Here is a 12,949-nt window from a genome sequence, read left to right as displayed (position 1 = left end):
TTTAACCATTTCTAAATAAAGTATCAATATATAATCTTATTTACTCAAAAACTGCATTTAATCCAATATAATAAATACTTAAAAATCTGTTTGCATTTTGAATTGAATATTAAGTCTACTCTATCATTAACTTATGTAAGTCTGTCTATTTCACATTTGGCGCAGTCTTATTGTGCTACGTGTTATTTAGACCTGCTGCTGAGTTAAGGGTGGGGGAAGTGGTGTTTAATTTGAAGTCAATCACTTTTTGAGATTTTTTTTATCTCGGATTTTTCACAGTTTTGTTTTAATTTTTTTATATTTCTAACTTGATTTATATTTCAGGTTTCTGTGGAATTTCATTCTTTAACTCTTCTGATCTAAATTTCACGGCGAATCTAGTTCTAGTGCTCGGATATGGCTGATGGAGAAAAAGGAGAGCGGGGTAAAAATGAAGGCAAGCGTGGACGGCCGCCTAAGTGTCCTCGGGAGACTGACAGTCAGGATGATGATGGAACTCCCGAAAATTGGGAGGAGGATGATGCTGTGGCTGAGGATGTTGGTGCAGGTGCCAATGCGAATGTGGAGTCGGCGTTGGGCCAGGTGGAGAATGACGTTGTGCCTGAAAGCATAAAAAAATATGTTAGGGCAATGTTAAAGGAGCATACGACTGTCAAAGGTCAGGTGGATAAGCTAACGGCGGCGAATAAACGGCTGGAGAATAAGGTGAAAGAGTTCAAGAATTCTGATGAGCATAAGAAGTTAGGCTATGATGTTGATTTGGCTACTATTAAGAAAAAGGTGGCGCAATTGCCAGCGGATGGGGATATTAGCGGTTTTTTGTATGAGACAAGTATGGGGGCTAGTGTATCTGCAGTCAAAGCGACGGGAGATGATTCGTTTATTACATCTTTCATTAATCGTTTGAGTGTGGAGGCTAAATTGGATTCTACAAATTTTGAGGCAAAAAGGGTGAAAAGTGCTCCTGGACATTTGAAGTTTTTGCAGATTGAGTTTTTGGGTCCGGTTGGGAATGGAAATTGGATGAATGTTCGTGAGAGTTGTCTGACCGAATATGAGAATCAATTGTTGGATATATTTCCTTTAATGGAGGAAAGGGCTGAAGTGCTTAAGGCCTATAAAAAGGTGGCCGGCGGTAGTGTAAGCCAACAGACTGTAGAGGAGCAGTTTAAGGAGTTTTGTCTTGTAAGAGGAGTCAAGTGGGATAGTGATTTTGTGCGGGATGCTCCATTTTGGGATGGAAACATTGATTTTGAGGATTATTTCTTATCCTTATGGAGGGTTGCTCGGTTCGCAAAGTTGGAGGATCCTATGCTTTTCAAGGACGTCCTGTACAATAGGATTTTTGAGTGCAAAGGGAAGAAGATGGGGAGGCTTATTACGCCGGAGGCTAATGCTTCCCTAAGTGCTTTAGGTTATTACCTGTTGATAAGAAGGTTGGTGATACCCTTTGCGGATACAGAGTCAGCTACTGAATTCTTCTACGCCCTGAAACAAAAGAGTGGTCAGAATGTGGATGTGTTCTTCAATGCTAAGTTACGGCTGTTTAGGCTTATGCATCCTGGTCAAATTTCTAGACAATCTTGGCGTGATTTCTACAATAATGTGGCTAAGAATTTGCTGTTTTCTGATTTAGCTAGAGATATGGCTAATTTCATTGAATCTATGCATTACCTGGAAGATTACAGTGCTTTTTTGACTTATTTGATTCGCAGAGGTCAGCATTACATAAGCTGGGCCCGTTCTGGACACGTTTCACCTGAAAATGTAACGTCCTGTTATTCTCAGGCTATGGAAGGGTTGAAGCTAGAGGATTCTAGGGAGGTAAAAGCTAGGCCTGTAATTAGTGAAGTGCATGTATCTGATTTGGAGGGCAGGACTGAGATTGGCGATAATAATGCGTGGATTGAAGGGGATGATGATATTCCTTGGGATCAGGTTGAGAACGTGATTGGGGCTCTGAATTCGAAGGCTAAAACTATGATTTGTTGGTATTGTGGGAAAAAAGGTCATGTAGTGGCTAGTTGCTGGCAGAAGAGAGACGGTAAGCCGCCAGCTCCTGATTCTCGCATAGGAAAGACCAAAGCTAGGTTTTTCTCAGCGGGTAGCGAAAAGAAAGAAGGTTCTGGAGTGCCTAATAATAGGGTAATACCTGAGCAGTTTCTGAAGAAGACAGTCAATCAGGTGGGGCCTGTTGTGGATTCTGAAAAGAGCAGAGATGAGAAACAGTATGAGGCTATGATTGCTGACATAGCTAGGAACAATTTTCAGCAAAATCCTATGTAATGGATATGATTGATTCGATATATAAATTTCATTTTGGGATGAAATCTTTAGATCGTTCTTTTATTCATATTCATTATATAGGCTATAGTACTGTAGTTGATTTTTTCTGGGTTTGCTATGTGTAATTAGTTAATTTTGCTGTTTTGTATTCAGATAATTGCTCTCAACTTTATAAAGTATTACTGTCTTGCTTATTCTTCAGTCAAGGTGTGATCGTGTTAATGAAAACAATATATATATATATTTATATATATATATTTACTATATATTATATTTTGATAGGTACCTATGCAAAGTTGAAGTAAATGTTAAAACTTTGAGAGGTACTTACTTGTATGTGAAAAGGCTTGGTGTGTAGCTGTGTGTTGCTGGTAGTCTGGAAGGTGTACAGGATTTCATAAATCGAACAGTATGTTGGCGGCTGGTGACGGATGGAGGGCTGACTGCTGTGTAGTGGAATGATGTATATCTAAAATTTAAAATTAATTGACATGGATATATTAATTATTTGTAATCCTGCATGGAGATTTTAATTCGAAGATATATGGATAGAAATGACTAGTGTTTTCAAGAGATTGTGAAGTTTTTGAAGATAATGAAAATGCCTATTTGTGCGGATTTAGATTTCTTTGTGCCAGGGGCTGATATTACGGTGAAGGAGTTAGGAATTATTGATACAGGAAATAATTTTAATTCTTTAATATCTAGAGAAATTCTTGATAAACATGGAATTGAGTTTTGTCCTGCTAAATTATCAGCGTATTCAGTAGATTTAAAGAAAGTTAATATTATTGGATATGTCGAGTTGAAATTTAGATTTGCTGGAACTCAAGCTGTATTTACGGAGATATTTTATGTACCTGAGGTGACGAGTAGGTTGGTGAATCTTGGATCTGATTTCCTGAAAAAGAATAAAATTAATATTTGTTTGGATGAGGATAAGTTTGAATTTTGTGGGGAATCTGTTCCTATTAATTCCTGTTTACAGAAACAGGTGGTGGCGGAGGTACAGAAAATTCCTATTTTGTCCGGACGAATGAATTCTGAAATTCCATCTAAACCTACCTTGCCAGGGATAAAGGAGGGGGGTGGGTTTGGAGAGTTATATTCAACGAAGTATAATGTGAAGTTGCTGGACAAAACTATTTTTTATCCTGGAGGATCTACAGCTGTTGTGCATGTGGCTGGATTAAAGAATGATGGGTTTTGGTATGTGTCCCCTAATTCTTCTAAGATGACAAGTGGCAATGGGATTATGATTATTGAGGGAGTGTATCAGCCACGGAAAGATGGGTCCTGCGTGGTTAATGTAGTTAATGCGTCAATAAAACCTATTACCTTGCTGAGAAATGTGAAGATGGGGCATTGTTTCGTCATGGATAATCAAGATGTCACCTGGAATAAAACAATTAATGAGTTGGATAAGCCAGAAAAGTTGTCAGGGCAAAAAATGCATGAACGGGTACAGTTTATTATTCAAAAATTGAAGTTAGATGAAAACCAGATGATTAAGGAAAATCCAGAATTGAAACCTAGGATTATTAAAATTTGTTTGGAAAATTTTGATATCTTTTCAATGAATGATTCAGATATTGGTGATTGTCGATTAATGACATATAATATAGAATTGTTACCTGGAGCTAAACCTGTGAAGGCCAGAAATATTCCGTTGAATCCAGAGTACGATGCTAAGTTGAAAGAACAGTTAACCAAATGGCTGGACGCCGGCATTATTGAAGAGGGTTTCTCGGATTGGTCTAGTCCTATTTTTGCTGTGAAAAAGAAGGCTGCACCTGGAGCAGAGGCGAAGTTGAGGTTTGTCATCGATTTCCGCAATTTGAACAACGTGACTAAGCGGGTGGCGTGGCCGCTGCCACTGATTTCTGATAATCTGACGAAGCTGGGTTCTGGCAAGGTGTTCAGTACTCTTGATTTGACAGCTGCCTACCATTCGATGACTATGGATGAAGACTCTAAACCGTTGACAGCTTTTAGTGCAGCAAACAGGATGTATTTGTTTAACAGGTTGCCATTTGGGTTGTGTAATGCACCCAGCCTGTTCTGTGCTCTGATGGATAAGGTGCTGTCTATCCTGCCAGGTATGTATGGATTCTGTATCAGTTACTTGGACGATCTGATCGTGTTTTCATCAAGTCCAGAGGAACATGTAGAGCATCTGCAGGCACTGTTTCAAGTTCTTAGGCAGGTCAACCTGAAATTGAATTTAGATAAGTGTGATTTATTGACTAGAGAATGCCATTATTTGGGGCATATTATTAGTGCCGATGGATTGAAAATGAATCCTGCATATTTGGAACGGATTAAGGATTGGGGCAAGCCTAGAACAGGGAAGGAGTTACAGAAGTTTTTGGGATTTACCAATTATTACAGAGGATATTTTGCTGATTATGCCAAGAGGTTGTGCATGTTGGATAGTCACAGGAATGACACTATAATAAAGTGGACAGAAGAATTGAATAGAGTATGGACTGAATTTATGGAAATGTTCAAGACTGAGATGTGTAAAGGCTATCCTCAATGGGATAATCCTAATCTTTTTATCGTGGACGTAGATTATAGTTCTCAGTATTGTGCAGGGATTATTTCGCAAGAACAGGATGGTGTAGAGAGAGTGTTTGGTGTCTGTAGTAAAAAGTGTAATGCTGCGGAACAAAATTATCCTTCTTATAAAGGAGAATTAGGTGCATTAGTATATGCATTAAAGAATTTTTTACACTTTTGTAGGTTTCGTGAATTTTTGGTTCGGACAGACAGTATTTCACTAGTGCATTATAAACGTTGGGCTAAAGGATCAATAAACGGTGTCACCTATCGATGGATAACTTTCTTGCAAAGTTTTGACTTTACAGTTATCCATCGACAGGGGACTAAGCATGTGAATGTAGATTATTTGTCGAGAACTGAGTTAGATTGTAAGGATTGTCAGGAGTGTAGAGAGACAGATAATAAAATTTTGGATCCTTACCTGGATGATTCACCATTTCTGGATCAAATCTATTCCATTATGCAGGTACATTCTGCAGAGGATGAGGTGGATGTTGAGTTTGTCTGGCAAAGTAGTCTTCAGCAGGACGAGATCCTAAATGAAATAAGGTTATGGATATTGGAAAGGAGACAGTTGTCGTCTTATGAGAGGGCGGAGTTATCGGGCAGAAAAGAACTATTGTACAATCTTATTGGCCATATGTATGTGCTAGAGGGGGTTGTAATTTTCAGACAGCCTTTTGTCGAGAGGCCTGTAGTGCCTCTTTCCTTATACAATGATATATTTGATTCAGCTCATGGTGGATATGGTTCTGGACATAGAGGTGTGCAGGAGACAATACGTAAAATAAATGAGAGATTTTTTATGCCTGGGGTGAACAAGTTTGTGGAATCGAGAATGCGAAGTTGTATTACATGTTTGAAAAAGGCTGGAAGTAATCCTAAACATGTTTCACCTATAACTCATTCTGTTCAAAGTAGTGAAGTTTTTGCTAATATGTCAGTGGATCTAGTTGGTCCTTGGACTCCATGTTATCATCAGGGACAGACGGTTAAATTTGTCTTAATCATGGTTTGCTTATTTTCTAGATATGTTTTTACATGTCCGTTGGTTGATGCTAAAACTGAAACAACTGTAAAGGCTATATTGGAAAATTTTGTACCTACCTATGGTTTATTTAGGGCTTTGAGATCGGATAGAGGTACAAATTTTACAAGCAGTGTGTTTAAAGGGGTGATGAAAGGATTGGGGGTGGATACTGTCCTAGTTCCCCCCAGGAATCCAAATTCGAATCCTGTAGAGAGGCAAAATCAGAGTTTGTATGCTGCTTTGAAAGTAGATGAAAATCATGGAACAAAGGACTGGGCTAAAAAATTACCTTTGGCTACGTTAGTGATTAACTGCTACAAGAGTTCCAGAACTGGCTATTCTCCATTTTTTCTGGTTTTCGGTCGGCAGCCAAGTATTCCCCTCGATTTTCTATCACCAGTCCCGTCTCACAAGGACTCTGGTAGGAAATAGACAACTTATCCATACGTACTGTACTAAATCAATCATTACTTGGACTAATTTAACCAAATTAGGTTTTTTTTAGGTTTTTGATATTTCATACAACCTCCTTAAGTTATTCATTACAGTAAAATACAATTTTAAAATTTATTTACTGTGTAAATATGCATAAATATGACGTTTTTACTGACAATTATGCTGATTTTTACTCAAAGCATATATCTTGTAGACAATAAAATGATTATAACTTTCGTTCTATTTAAGATAAATTGATGAAATAAAAAGTACATTCAATTTTATTAAGCTGAAAAGTCACTTATTGATATTAAGAAATAATAAACCCCTTTGAGTGGGGGAGGGGGGGGGGGCGTTGAGTATCGAAATAAGAAACCAATGTAAATTTCTTTTCTACGGTCGGTTTTAATGATTCATATAGCAGCCAAACTGTTTTAGGCAATACCCATTTGTCTGTCTGTCCTTCTGTCTGTCTGTCCTTTTGTCTGTCTGTCCCACCACTTGTCTGTCTATCTGTCTAACTGCCTCTCTTTTGGATTTCAATGAATCATCTAGCATAGCCTAATTGTAATTTGTTAATGCCTCAAAGACTCTCTGTTACTATTTACCTGTCCCTCTGTCTGTCTGTCTGTCCCTCTGTCTGTCTGATCATTAACAGGTTCTCTATTGGATTTTATCTAATTAATTGTCTATTTTAGTAAAATTTTGATGATTCTTCTTGCCCGTCTGTCTGTCTATCTACTGAGTTTCTACCCTTGGTCTAACAGACTTATTCACTTAATTTATAAAAAATTAGATTTAACTAATAATATGGTGATATCTTGTACCAAGAGATACACAAATAACCTTGTGTTGAAAAAAAACAAATAAAAAATGATTCAATTTCTTCTATGAAAAAAAGTGTAATACATGTTACTTTATTCTCTTTGTACATCAAAAATATGTTTCAAATTTATAATATCAGGTTATATTCCATTAATTTATTAACAACTAAATTTTTTGACACCCCACTTATGACTTTTAACAGCCCCCTTAAAATCATGGGTGATTTTATTAAGATTTTACCAAACCTACTTTACATAAGAAATTTATTACATTTTAAAATTTTTTTTTATAAAAAGAGGATTGGGATATATCTCCCTCCCAACATTAACTTTAAAAACTATTGTCAAATATATTAAAAGTTATAAACATATATCTATCAAGATCATTAAAGGAATTAACTCAAGTTTGAGGGGGGGGGGCTTAATGCAACCATCTCGTAATCAATGCACAAATTGCACTTAGAATTCGAATTATGTTACAAAACTTGGCATGAGTAATCCTTGGTACATCTATTTTCCCAAAATGGAACAAAAAGTTGCAAAAGTGACGGCTAACAGCTGGCGGCTCAGTTATTTAGCCGTTTTTGGGCTATATTCAGGGCGAAACTATCATTAATTGGATAGGAATCAACTTTTTGAAACATATTTTTGCTTTAAATATCCATTTTTAAAATTTCTTGTACCAGCTGCTAGAACTGGCTGAAACTGGCTGGGAGCAGCTAAGAGTATGAAGAGTATATAGGGCTTGTGACATGTCTAGGGGTAGGTTTTTATTGTTACTGAGCTCAAAAATACTACTATAAATAGTGGGGGTCCATCCATTTGGCAGCTGGGGCTGTTACACAGACTGTTAAAAACCTACCTAGAGACTCGTCACAAGTTCTATCTACTCATTCTACTCTTGGCCGCTCCCAGCTATGCTGCGGCCATTAGCAAGCTGCCAAATGAATTTTTTTGTGGTATTTTAAAAGTTAATAAAATAAAATTAATGATCTTCTTATCAATAAAGGGGGGTTTGGTGCTGGAGGGTGGGCAAAATTGATATATATTGAGCTAAAATTTTTAAACTACCTGGTCCAGAAGTTACTGCATCTAAAAGAAAAACAAAATAAAATTTTTTTTTTAAGTTAGGTAAGAAAAACTGCAAAAATGGAATTTGACTTTGCAGATTTCTTGCTACACCTTCATATGTTATTATTGAGACTGCTCCATTTTTTTGGTAAATTTCAGGTTTATATTGACATACTAGAATTGAAATTTTGTAAAAATCTTTAAAATTGAGATCACACAAAAGAACTAAAAAAACATTTTTTTTGCAGATTTAAAAACTTTGAAGTGCTCGTGAGGTCACAATTATTGCATCACAGAAAAAAATATTTAGCATGGGTCATTTTTTTGCTTAAATCAACCACATTTTTACTGGGGGCAAAAATTTTTTCATGGTGGGATGATTTAATCTACAATATATACTTTTGGCTGTTGACAGCTGTTCTCAGCCATTTTTGGCAGCAAAATCTAGAAATTAAAAAAGTGTTTTTAGTAATATGTCCTTGTCCATGACATAAAGTTATAATGTTAATTAAGAAAAGTTTAATTCAATGGAAATATTCAATTTTTTATATCCTTATAAGCCATTACCCAGCTGCCACTATTTTTGGTAGTATTTTTCAGCTCAACACCCCTTAAAACCTATCCCTAATGGATGATTCCTACGTAATGATTGCTGGATTTGCCCTGAAAATAGCCCAAAACTGGCTAAACAGCTGAGCAAACAGCCCTTAGCCATTACTTTTCCAAATTTTTGTTCCATTTTGGGAAAAAAGATCTACCTAGGATTACTCATGCCAAGTTTTGTAATGAAATTCGAATTTTTGGTGCCATTTGTGCACTGATTACATGATGGTTGCCTTAACCCCCCCCCTTAAGCTTAACTTTTTGTTAAATTTTGAAAAACAGACCTACTAAGGATTACACATGCCAATTTTCATAACAAAATTTGGATTAATTGATTATGGGATGGTTGCATTAACTCCCCCCCCCCCCTACATATGTATGAGAGTTTCCTCATGTCTCAATTTACTAATTAAAAGTTGTACAGTACAGTTGTACAGAATATTGCAAGATTTTTTTAGTAAAGTCTGGTAATTAATTTACCTAAAAATAGATAGCATAGAATTATCTGAATCAGTGACTTGCTTAAATACACCCTCCTTAAACACCCCCAACCCCACTTTATTTTAAGGGGTGTAAATTTATTTCCTTTATACTCCCTTGGAATTTATAGAGGGGTGTATCTGAGGGTGTAGGCTCTTGTCAAGAGGGTGGACATGGGTGGACACCTAGGGAGGTGTATCCATCCCCCTTAATTTTACAAGGGTGGTGTAAACAACCCCTATACCAACCTTTTGCACGCCTTTGATCTTAACTATACTTTTAAAGTACATAAAGTTGTAAATTCAGTAACTATTCTACAAAAATTATCTTTCTAAATTGATGTATGATTTTCAGGGTAATCTCCGGTGGACTAAACATTAAAATTTTATGGAAAAAAAGATATCTTTGGAACATGCATGTCTTGAAATTATCCCCCCTTTGTACCCAATACGCATTATTAATTCTAAGTGCGTCAATTTTGCGTTTAAAGATACCCTTAGTTTATGCATTAATTTCTCCAAAAAATGATGAAAAAAGATAAATTTTTTTTTGATAAAATGATAAAAGTATATGTAAAATGAAATAACCAGCAAAAAAAATTACAAAATTACGTTAAATAGAACGAAAATTAGAGCGTTTTGTATGCCTTATAAAATGCGTATTTCTCATGAAAATTGTAACAATTTAGTGTGTTGAGTAAAATATTTACAAACTTCCCGCTTTTATAAGAAGCTAGAGCCTTTGTGGTCTGTTGAATCTTCATCCTCGCGGTCGTATTTGGAATTTCTGAAAAATATGGAGGATGTAATTAAGAGAATTTTTACAAAATCCAAGTTATATTTAGAGGTTCAAAATAAACACAGAGTACAGAAGGAAGCATTGAGGGTGACAGATGTTTGTTATGCTTTCTTTAATATTGTGAAGACTGACGTGTCCAAGAATTTACAGTCTTTTTATGGAGGGCCTTTTATTGTAGTTAAGAAATTTTCGGATGCATTGTATGAGTTGGCACCTTTTGGGAATAATCCCATCAAGAAAAATCAGGTTGTGGCTAGAGATAAAATTCGAAAAATTCATGCTCGAACGGAAGTTTTAGGAGAGGAGGTTAATTTTAACGTTTTTCCTTTACCTGAAATTTGTCCGTCCGATGAGATATTTTTGGAGGTTGATAATATGCCTGTAGAGAGGGAAACTGTAGAGGAGAGAGAGAGTGAAGATGTTGTGTATTTGTCATCTGAAAATGATGGTTTTGAATTGGCAGAGGAAAGACAGAGTGACGAGATCCAGGAGAAGGAGAGTGAGGTTGTGGTTGATAATTACAGAGTTTCAGGGGATGGAAATGAGTGGAACGTTAATAGAGAAAATATACCTGTAGGGGAAGGAGTAGAGGTGGGAGTGACAGATGAATCTGTGGTGCCTGCTCCTGTAGTTGAGGGTAATTTTGACGAGGTTGAGCTTCCATCGGAACAGTCGTTTTTGACTATGGCGCCGCCGCAATCTTCACCTGAAAGATTAGTAACAATTAAGAAAAGTGGATCACGGGTGGCGAAATATTTATGGGACACTGGGAGGAGGTTAAGATCTCAGGTAGGGGGTCCTGTGGTACATGTTCAGATAGGAACTCGAGGACGGAGAAAGTAGGGAAAGGAGAGCTGATAATAATTATTTTTGAAAAATAAATATTATATAAATATATATAAATATTATAAAAATATATTATAAAAAGAGTTCATGAATTGTTATTTGATAACAAATATGTGCTGACAAAGCTAGTAGGTGGAGAGTTGTTCTACAATGAAAGGCTAAATCAGTTGATATTTGCGGGTGAATTGGTGAACAGTTATCAGCTAATAATGTCTGGTCATAATAATAAATTCAAATCAGGTAAATATTTTTTAATTTGGGGATTGTGTTTAATATCCTGTGGGGCTGATGTGATACCTGTGCTAGTAAAGGAGTGTGTTGGCGACGGTCCTGAATTGAGGGCTTCAGAATGTACAGTGTTTGGACAGCATGAGTTTAATGGAACAATCAGTGGTCATCTGTTAAAAAAAGTAGGAGTGAGATTTTTGCCCGCGGTACAATGTCACGTCGACAGAACGGTTCACACCTGGTATTGTGGCAAATATAGCCACATACATTTAGGGGCACCAGCTGTGGTTAGTAGTGATGAGTTAATTTCTAGTGAAGATTGTAAAAGGATGGAGGAACAGAGGGTGTTAGACATAGATGGACGACGGTTGCCTGTAGCGTTTTATGATCGGTCAATGACTTATTTCATAAATGGTACCATTCTGTATGAGGATATGATGACGTATGGAATTGACCCTCAGTGCAGAGGGGATGGTATTTATTTAAATAATACCTTTGTGCCTAATACTTTTCAAGAAGTTCAAATTACAAGTTATTTGAAAAATATACAAATTTCAATGTTACCTGATAACAGTTGTTTTCTTGAGGATCAGTTCATTGGTGCACATTGTCTGGAGTCTGATCTGCGGCTTGGGCTTGATCGAGTGATAGTTCACAATAAATCACAGGAAGATAGACGTCATTTTAGTTATTTTCAGACTGTTGAAATTGTAAATTTAACTTTGTTTACATTTTCTAATATGGCGGATGATGCTAATAATCAGGGTGGCCAAAGTTGGTTGGCGATTTCTCCACAGTTTTCGTTGGGATTGAAACTGGGGAAAAAAGTGGAGTTTTCTGACTTTCTGACTGATTTGCATTATTTTCATACCAACGTTCCGGATGTATTTTTGTGGATTACAACAGCTAAAAAGAATTTTTTTCCTTGGATGCGAAGAAAGGAGGAGGATGGTGCTTTATTACTACAGCTAACTTCTTCATACCATCAGGTGGAAAGGATTTTGCAGGCAGAACAGGGGTGTTGGGAGAATAATTTGTTTCATTCCAACATCAAACAAGTCGGAAATTTGTTGGTACAACATCTAGGGGAGATGGAACTTGTGTCTGTGTGTAAAAAAAGATGGTTGAATGTGACTTTAGGAGCGAATTTGCCGTGTTATCTTGGTCATTTTTCTTTGTTCATGGACGGTAGAATTGTTGCTGTAGAACCGTTCACAAGATTAGTTAAAAATGTTTCCTTGTTGATGGTTGTCGAGTGCAGGAAAAATCCAGTATTTGTGAGAGTTAAACCTGGATTATATCTAGGCAACAAGGGGGCAGGAATGCAGCTGGTTCAGACTAAACGGCTGGAGGATAGTTGGTTGAAGGTACCGTTGAATTTTGAGCATCTGTTGGATAAGGGAGAGAAAGGGCAGGTGTTGGAGTCTGTGGAAGAGGCTAAACTTTCGGAATTGGCTGCTAATTCACATGCTTTTGTTGTAGAGGTTACAGAAGATTGGTTTGTACATTTGTATAATACCTCGATTGATTGGTTGACTAATAGTTGGCAGCATTTTGTTATGGCTGTGATGGGTGCTGCGGGGGTGGTTGTTGGATTGCTGTGTGTTGGTTGTTTGGGCAAACTGTGTAACTGCGTTAAATTTTCGCGTTATCCTTCGGGAAGACAGTAATTAAAATTTGGCATCCCTGATAAATATAATTTGTGTAAAGTATTTCGTTTTGAATGTCGTCTTATATATGAAAAATGTTAAAATATTAAAATGTTAATATTTAATTATTGATT

At 36.7% G+C, this 12,949-nt stretch overlaps 2 protein-coding genes and 1 long non-coding RNA gene across 4 annotated transcripts in view; 1 reads left to right on the top strand and 2 right to left on the bottom strand.

Moving 5' to 3' along the window:
• The window catches only part of LOC145324949 (lachesin-like), a 139,474-nt gene that overhangs the window by 48,352 nt on the left and 78,173 nt on the right, over nucleotides 1–12,949 (top strand). The window lies entirely within an intron of this gene.
• On the bottom strand, nucleotides 2,573–4,840 carry LOC145324014 (uncharacterized). Its single transcript, XM_080166648.1, has 4 exons — nucleotides 3,921–4,840; nucleotides 3,625–3,681; nucleotides 3,147–3,187; nucleotides 2,573–2,755 (listed from the first exon to the last, which is right to left on the bottom strand). Exons 1-4 carry the CDS (start codon nucleotides 4,108–4,110, stop codon nucleotides 2,573–2,575), a joined length of 471 nt encoding a protein of 156 aa, XP_080022774.1. The 5' UTR covers nucleotides 4,111–4,840.
• LOC145324939 (uncharacterized) lies at nucleotides 10,041–11,865 on the bottom strand. Its single transcript, XR_013881359.1, has 3 exons — nucleotides 11,236–11,865; nucleotides 10,664–10,798; nucleotides 10,041–10,080 (listed from the first exon to the last, which is right to left on the bottom strand). It is a non-coding gene; the product is annotated as an uncharacterized LOC145324939 (long non-coding RNA).

This window comes from Acartia tonsa, chromosome 7, assembly GCF_053477335.1.
Source record: "Acartia tonsa isolate MP-2025a chromosome 7, ASM5347733v1, whole genome shotgun sequence".
Taxonomy (NCBI): Eukaryota; Metazoa; Arthropoda; class Copepoda; order Calanoida; family Acartiidae; genus Acartia; species Acartia tonsa.
Note: the sequence above shows the minus strand (reverse complement) of the source record. Positions and strands in the feature narration are given on the sequence as shown.